This window comes from Pelecanus crispus, chromosome 17 (assembly GCF_030463565.1).
Source record: "Pelecanus crispus isolate bPelCri1 chromosome 17, bPelCri1.pri, whole genome shotgun sequence".
NCBI lineage: Eukaryota > Metazoa > Chordata > Aves > Pelecaniformes > Pelecanidae > Pelecanus > Pelecanus crispus.
The window spans coordinates 3,376,647-3,384,503 of NC_134659.1; the positions used below are offsets into that span (position 1 = coordinate 3,376,647).

The window sequence follows — 7,857 nt, forward strand, 5'->3', positions numbered from 1 at the left end:
AACCCTTGCCCAAGTTTTTCACAAGACTGACAGTTCCCAGACCCATTCACAGCATTGCTGCCCCAAAAGCAGTGCCAATGCAGCTCTGGTCTTGGGAAAGAGTCCAGAACAAAGATAGAAGGCAGCAGGATGATTTCTGCAGCAGTGCAAAACTGAGGTTGGAAGAAACTCACCTTTTCCTATCAGCTGTGAAACACAATGCTGCTTCACAACCTGTATCTCTGCTTGTCCACGTAGCCACAAAACACCATGTGTTTGCACCACATTCACCCATCAGCTGCTGAGCAGCTTGGACTCTGTTTGCACTCTGGTTTAGGGGCTGCCAAGCTTGGGGACAGGATCTGGGTGCCCACAGGAGCTGGTTTTAAATGAGGAAGGCTTGGATTTCCCAGTTTCAGACCTTCAACCAGCAAGAAGTGGGATTTTCAGCCTTACACAGTCACAGGATTTTATTTCCTCCATGAAAAGCAATCTGAAAATATTAGTGGATATTTTTGGATTTAAAAAAAAAAAAAAACCCAAAACACAAACCAAAACACACACATTGTTCTTTCCAGGTCACTAACAGTGCCTGGGGTTGCAGGTATTCCTGCTTCGGACTCAAAGCAAATAACCATGTCTGACAACGAGTGTGGTTGTATTCACTGCTGGCTTTGTTTCTTTTCACACTAGTCAGCTCATTACAAAAAGCATTACATGGAGGGAAAGGAGTTAAAATGATACCCAGCTTAGGGCATCTGTGCAGCCTGGAGCTCCAGCCAGGCCTGATCCAGGCAGATATTTCAGCACACTCCCACCAATAATCACAGGAGGAACCCCACAGGAGACAGTGAGATTACACGTACAGCATATCTGCAATATGAGTCCATTCTCCAGTTGGGGAAATGGCTCAGATTCAGAGCAGCGTGTTCACACTTAGGGCCGCTGCTCTCTACAAAAGCACTTTGGTAGATGTTTGACCAGAAGCACGTGCTCTGGTGCTCTCTGCTCAGCACGTCTTGCTGTAAGAACGGAGCAGTTCATACCAGCCAGTTTAAACCCTTAAAGATAAGCATCAAAATTTACAGAGCAAAAATATCACATTCCTTCCCAGCAGACAGAAGAGGAAGCGAGAAGACGACCAGCCCACACATTCACCTGTGCTTTTGGGGCTGGGGGACAGTTTCTGGGTGTGTTTTGCTAATGAAGCCCCAGAGACGTCACAGCTTTGGCTCAGGGCAGGTTTTGAAATCCAGGACCAGCTCTGTGGCCTTCCGTCCAGGAAGTGCAAGAGACACCAGCACTTCCCAGCGGAGCACAAGTCTGTCTGCAATGCACTGCAAGTGCCACCTCCAAAGATTTCCTACGGTGAAGCCTCCAGTGGGTCTTCTTTCAAATCCTCATGGTCCTCATTCTCCAGCTGCTCCAGTTTGCTGGATTTCTCATGGATGATCTCCCCAGGAGTCTTCAAAAACCTGCAATACATTTTTTCCATGGCTTTAAGTGCATGTCCAAACCCAGCCCCAAACCAGGCTGTAAATGCTGGAGCCCTTGCCCTCCTCAGCTGAGCTCTGGAGCTCACCAGAAGGTATCTGCCATCCCTGGGCCTTGCTGAGGATCCCAGTTCTTGCTTTGCACCCAGGCTGCACTGAGCCTGCGGAGACAAAGCTCAGCACTCATCAGCCCGGAGCCGGCATTTTAAGTCCAAACTAGTCCCAGGGAAGCAGCCAGCACTGGAAACAGGAGGCTTCTGACTTATTTCAACCCCTTCCTCTGTCCAGAGATGGACTTCAGACCTTATGTCACTGGTGAACAGAGAGACCTGTCCAGCTGCCGTGGGCGCGGGGGCATTTCCTCCAGCACCAGCTAGGCTCCATGCAGGAGGTAGATGCTGGCCCCGGGGCTGGTTGCTGGCCTGCAGCCCTGAAAAGTGCATCAGATGGGACCCGGAGCCCAGGCAGCCCAGCTCCCAGCTTGCACAGGACAGAGCCTGGACACAAGCCCATTGTTGTATTTGCAGGGGAGGATCTTGCTGGATGAAGCAGCTGCCAACATCTGGAGCCCACCACCTTCCCATGCCCCATCTGCACTGTCCCAGGCAGCCCATTTCTCTGATCTGCTTCATCTCACCTGAACAACAGCTTCTGCCCTGGCTCCTTTTTGATGATGTTGAGTTTGTAGTAATGTCTGAGCGCTCGTGACATCTTCTCGTATGTCATGTTCATCCGGTTCTGGAAAGAGAAAAGAATTGGGAGGGTTTGAGCAAAAGCAAGCACCAACACCTGGTTTGGGTCTGTCTGCAGCAGGACCATGTGCGGGACATTCGAGGTGGTTCTTGGGCATTGCAGGCTGCAGTGCGGGTCTCTAACCCATACTTGCTTCTGGGTCCACAGCCATCATGGTTTGCTTTCCAGGGGATGAGAAAGCCTCCCTCATTAATCACCAGGAGGCTGGCATCTCTCAGTAGCTCCGCGCCCACTCTGCCTCACCCTTCCCAGTCCCTGCACATCAGCTCTAGGGAACAGGTCATGAAGGCAACATGCAGAAGCCCAGGAATGACAAATTTGTTCTCAACCGCATTTACCTTGTGGTTCCCCCAGAGCTGGGCAAGTCCATTTGGGTTAACGACCCGGAAGACCTTGGCTTCCTTGTCTTCCCACTTGATGTAAGGCTTGTAGCGGCTGTCGGAGAGGAGGTGGTACACATAATCCCACAGCAACCTGCAGTCTGAGCGTTGGTGGAGAATAAATAGTCACAGAGCTCCTGATAAGGGACCCATGCTCCAGTGAGGGTCAATCAGTGACAGGATCGCACATGTTAGCAATAATAATAAATATAAGAGCCCAGAGCTCCTGCACAGCACTTTTATCGCTAGATCTCCAAACACTAGCAGGAACTACAGTTTTTCACGTGGGGAAACTGAGTTGATGAAGCACACACTGATGCATGGAGTAAACGGAAGGGAGACAGATGGGCAGACAGGACAAAGCACAATCTCATTTCCCCAAGGAACCAGGCTATAAATGCACATTTACCTGCAATTTTCCCATCCACTGGGGTTGTAGGAAAAGAGCAGACAGCATCTGCCCTGCAGCTGCTCTCCAAGCTGTGGTGGGAGAGGTTCAGCGGCTCTGCGTGGCTGCAGGACACAGGCTGCTCTGCACAACCCAGGCAGGAGGAAACAGCAGCTGGGGCAGCCTCAGCACTACAGTCTGTCCCTACAAAACAAAACAAAACAAAAACAAACCACACCACACAAAAAAAACCCCAAACAACCCTATGGTACATTATCACAGGTCCCAGGAGATCTTCCAGAGCCCTGAAACAGGTAGGGAGGGACAGCCCAGGTTGGCTATCAGCCCAGTACAGAGGAGGCAGGGGCTGAGGAGAGCCTGGGATTTTCTTAAGGCAGGAGCAGCAGAAGGTCCAGGGGGGTGAGAGGAGATGTGAAGTAGGGTGAGGGTCAGATACAAAAGAAGTGGAATAGGAGAATACACCAGAGTACAGGCACTCCCTTGTGAACTGCTGTAGAGGCTTAAGATGTTCTTCACCCTGCACCTGAGCCAGCAGAAGAGCTCAGGAGAGCACTCCCAGATCCACCTCAGTGCAAAGCCAGCCACTGACACCAACCTACCCACAGCCTAACTCCTACCTAGGCCCCTCGAGGGCATTAATGAGCCTCACTGGCCCTGACCAGCCTCACCTGGGGCCTCTCCCCACTCCACCCATTGGCCCAGAAGCTCTGTTTAAGCTCGGCCCTGGTTTCTCAGTCCTTTCCCAGCTATGCTGCAGGAGGACTAGTCTCCAGCTATGGCTGTGCCTCTGCCTGGCTATTAACCATCCCTGATCCAGCTCTCAATCTGCAGATAGACTTCCTAGTAGTGTAGCCACAGCCTTGCCTGGTCACTATGGACCCACCTGGTGCTGTCTAGCTCTGATTCTGACCAGACCTGCTTCATTGCTACAAGCTTCCTTGATGACCTAGACTTTGCTGGACCTGGCTGCCATCTCCAGGACTATCCTGCTTGCCTTGCTCGGTAGTGTGGGATGGGTTCAGCTGGCTGAGCTTCAAACCCCAGATGTGTGCAACCCAGTGTAGCTGAGGGCAGGCTCTGCTTGATGGACAGTTGCCATTCTCCACCATACCTTCCTCAGTGCTCCTGGCTTCCCTGAAGGTTGAGTTCAGCAAAGGGCTGCACACCAGAGCTCTTCTTTGGGTTTTAATGTACCGAAGTATTTCGTATAACACATCACCTGCAGGGGAGGAAAGTCTGCTCAGATGACTTTGTATTATAGTCTCCCTCAGTTGATGTTGTTGCTTAGATTTCTGTGCTACAGAGTAAGAGGCTATTCCCCATCCCAAAGCGTTTGCAGTCCAGATGGACTAAAGGAAAGAAGAGGGTTATCCTTGTCTCCAGCACCCAACTGGCCAGAGCTAAAGCCTGGTCTGCTGGGACCCATCCAGCCCCTCTCAGCAGACCACAGTGTGTGCTGTACTTGGATGGTCCTCAGAAACACCCTTGCGCTTGGTCTAACCTGAGCTCGGAGCTCGGTATCTGAAGTCATCCTTGGTGAGGATGCACAGGGCTTTGCCGTTCATTTCAAACTTGCTTTCGTCGGTTTGCCGAAGGGAATACTCTTTCTCAGCCCATCTTAGCCAGTGGATCACGTCATCCTTGCTCCACAGTGAGGGCTGGATTCCTGAAACCAGGGGCAGCCTCTGAAACAACTCAGTCTCCATCTTCAAAACTGCTGAGGGGCAGGGTGGGGTACTAGTCTTTTCCATCACCGGACTTTCCCTCTATATTAAACACTCACAGGCCAAAAATGGCCCAAAGAGAGAAAATAAACCCTGATGACTGGTCCATCTTGTCCCCCTTGACAGCAGGGAATGGTCCCTGGGTGGGACACCATGGCTGTACCCACCATGTCCCACCCTGTGGGAACTCCTTTTTTAAGCAGTGTTGACTTGCTCAACATCTACTCACTCAGGCTGCCTGGAAGCTTGAAGATCTCCCCCTCACTGATGGGTCTGTGTCTGGCCTGGGATGGGGGTGGTAACGAAGCTGTGGCAATGGGGCTGGAAGAGCTGACTGCCACTTTACCCTGGGGAAAAGAGATCAAACACATCAGTGGGGGAAAATTCCCAGCTTTGGTACTGCCTTTGCTTTAGAGATGCCTCCACTGCAGTAAACACTGCTCAAATATTTTCTAACTGGTTTCTCATAGCTAGCAGCATGATGTGTTGTCTGCAGCTCTTCCACACTGGATCCTCGGTCCTTTACCAGCCCCAGGATGAATCTCTGGTTGCCCAAGACAGTGTTAGTAGCCAGAGATCTCCAGCTCTTTTCTTTAGCAGAGGTGCCTGCCCTCATCTAGGCTCTGGATGTGGGTTATCCATCCCCACTGCCCCATGGCTGCAGGGAAGTAGGAGATGGAGCCAAGACCGGCAGAGCCTGCTGTGCCCGTGCTGGCTCCTGCTTCCTGCGGGATCCTCAGGTGCTCATTGGATGCCCAGGGTTTTAGGACAGTACTTCAATTCTTTAGAGTTGTGAAAATACAGATGGCAATAATGCTTAGATTTTGTCTTAAAAACACTGTATGAAGAGATCTCTAACGTCTTCCCCAGTGATCATTTGGGTGTACGTGGAAATAGCCGTCCCACTGTTTAGAGACATCCTCTCATCTTGCTCTCCTCCCATTAAGTCCCAGCCTCTCAAGAATTACTCCCTGCTCTCAGTTGCTCATTAAGGACCCCCTCCAGCCTCACCGAATGGGTGGGATGGTCAGTGCTGGGAGGAGAGGCAGCCCCAGCACCTCCGCTGGGCTGGGGGATCAGCACCGTCCCCGCTCTGCCTCCAGGCTCCCATCCGGAGCGCGTGAGCCAGAAGGGAGCTCAGCTCCTGCTTTCAGCCCCATCTAGATCTTGAAATATTACTGGCAGCCAAGCAGATAATGTTTCCCCTTAAAAAACTATTAACGTGAATCCCAGCAATTTCTGAGCTTCATTCTCTGGAAAATTAACAATTTTGCCTACAAACTGTATTTTCCGAAGTGGTTGCCAACTCTGGGTAATTCAATGCGCCCTCAGGCAGATTTTTGGAGGTGGTTAGAGCAGCCAGTGCTCCTCAGCTGTGTGTGGCGGTAGAGGAGCTGAGCCCCCCTGAAAATCAGGGGTGAAGAAAAAAATCACAGTGTGCGCTGACAGAGCAGATGGTTGGACGCATCTTAAATGCTGGCAGCACCCCAATACTGGGAGACAGGAGCAAAGCGCTCCATCCCTCCTGGGGAAAATGCTTCCCCAGGAAGATTACAGGGGAGTTACAGCAGGAGAAAGGCAGCAGTTTGGTGATGGGTGATGGGTGAGGGGTTTTCCTCACCAGAAGGATGAGTATTAGCAATTTGTCTGGTAGTGGTGGAATCGTTGCTGGCTGTCTCAGGGTTGTTGATTTTAGCAAAGCAAGCAGCTGCATGATATCTTATGAGGAAACCCGAAAAACTCCAGTATAAACAGTGAACAGGCTTGATAGCAATGCAAACTCTGTTTCAGATTCATTCTAAGCAATAAACGATGGGAAAAATAAAAGTGAAAGAAGTTAGCGGTGTATTTTTTTTCTAGAACTCCTCTAAAAAGTTATTTTAGTTTTCTCCCATCGGTGTGACTCTCTTACGATGATACTTACAGTAAAAACAGACCAAATGTGTGATATTTTTCTTGCTCCTAAAGATTTCTAGGGCATGAGAGATGCATTTGTAATTTTTATTACTTTGTACTGATTTTATGTTCTTGCCTTTTTTTTTTTCCTGCTTAGCTGCTTTCACACAAATCTGAGCTGGCATTTCCTTGCTTCAAGAGGAAATATTGTCCTTGGAGGGGTTCGAGTGGGAAAGCGAGAAAAAGGGGGTGAAAACAAAACCCCAGGTGTGCGAGAGCAGCTTTCGGCTCAGTCCCAAATGGGGGGGACGGAGCCCCCCGGCTGCTCCGGACCCCGTGAGGCCGTTTAGGAGCGGATGGGGTGGGGCTGTCGCCCCCCCGGGCATCAACTTCCAGCCCCTAATTGGGAGGGGAGGACCGGGGGGCGGGGGGTGGGCGGCTCTTACCTGCATCGCCGGTGGCGGTGGGTGGCCGCTCCCCGCAGCGGTGCTCGGCGCTGCCCCCACCCCGCTGCGACCCGGAGCTCGGCGCTGTCCCGGTGCCGGGCGCGGGCGGGTCCCGTCCCGTCCCTGCGGCCGCTGCGGCTTCGGCGCGATCCTTCCGGGAAACGAAATCGAAACAAGCCGGAGCCCCGGGAGGCAGGAGAGCGGCGGGGGGCAGCGCCCGGGGCCGTGATCCCGCGTTCCCACCGGCACGGCCGCCGCCTCCGCCCGGGGGATCCCGCCCGCTGCCGCCATCGGGGCCGCGCCGGTGGCCCCAGCCGGCCCGGGGGTCCCCGCATCCCCGATGATCCCCGTCCTCCGGGGGTCCTGCTCTTCCCCCCACCCACCCCGGGCAGGGCCGGAGAAGCGAGGGGTCCCGGGACGCGCGGCGGGCGGGGGCGGGCGGCTGGGATATTTGCTTTTATCCCTTTGCCTCTACCGGGCACGCCCGGGACGGGACAGCGCTGCTGCGAGCGGGGCCGGGGCAGTCGGGGGGGCTCGGGGAGGCCGCGCACAAGAGGACGCCGAGGGGGTGCGGGGAGGAGGGCAGCACCGGTCCCCCCGCACCGGGACCGGGACCGGGACCGGCACCGCCGGGGCGCGCCCCGGCTCGCGCGCCCACCGGGCTCCGCGCGCACGGTAACGGCCCCGCCCCACCGCTCCCTCGGTGCCCATTGGCTAGCCGGCCCTGCGCCTGGGGCCAATGGGGTAGCGGCCGGGACGGGGCGGGGCTTAGCGGCG

At 53.7% G+C, this 7,857-nt stretch overlaps 1 protein-coding gene across 2 annotated transcripts; it reads right to left on the minus strand.

The window, feature by feature from the left end:
• Positions 1-623: 623 nt before the first annotated feature.
• Positions 624-7,100, minus strand: ETV7 (ETS variant transcription factor 7). Of its 2 annotated transcripts, XM_075722268.1 has the most exons (8): positions 7,081-7,100; positions 4,968-5,085; positions 4,516-4,680; positions 4,126-4,233; positions 3,015-3,197; positions 2,564-2,706; positions 2,110-2,210; positions 624-1,454 (listed from the first exon to the last, which is right to left on the minus strand). In XM_075722268.1, exons 1-8 carry the CDS (start codon positions 7,084-7,086, stop codon positions 1,343-1,345), a joined length of 936 nt encoding a protein of 311 aa, XP_075578383.1. In that variant the 5' UTR covers positions 7,087-7,100; the 3' UTR covers positions 624-1,342. The 2 variants fall into 2 exon arrangements, with proteins under 2 accessions (XP_075578383.1, XP_075578384.1); XM_075722269.1 differs by lacking the exon at positions 3,015-3,197.
• Between the last annotated feature and the right edge of the window lie 757 nt (positions 7,101-7,857).

Excerpts from the sequence above, each read along its gene's own strand:
- ETV7 (XM_075722268.1), bottom strand. Across the intron at positions 3,198-4,125 it reads AGCCAGGAGCACTGAGGAAG|GGACAGACTGTAGTGCTGAG; the intron begins GTATGGTGGAGA and ends TTTGTTTTGTAG. Across the intron at positions 2,211-2,563 it reads AGCTCTGGGGGAACCACAAG|AACCGGATGAACATGACATA; the intron begins GTAAATGCGGTT and ends TTCTCTTTCCAG.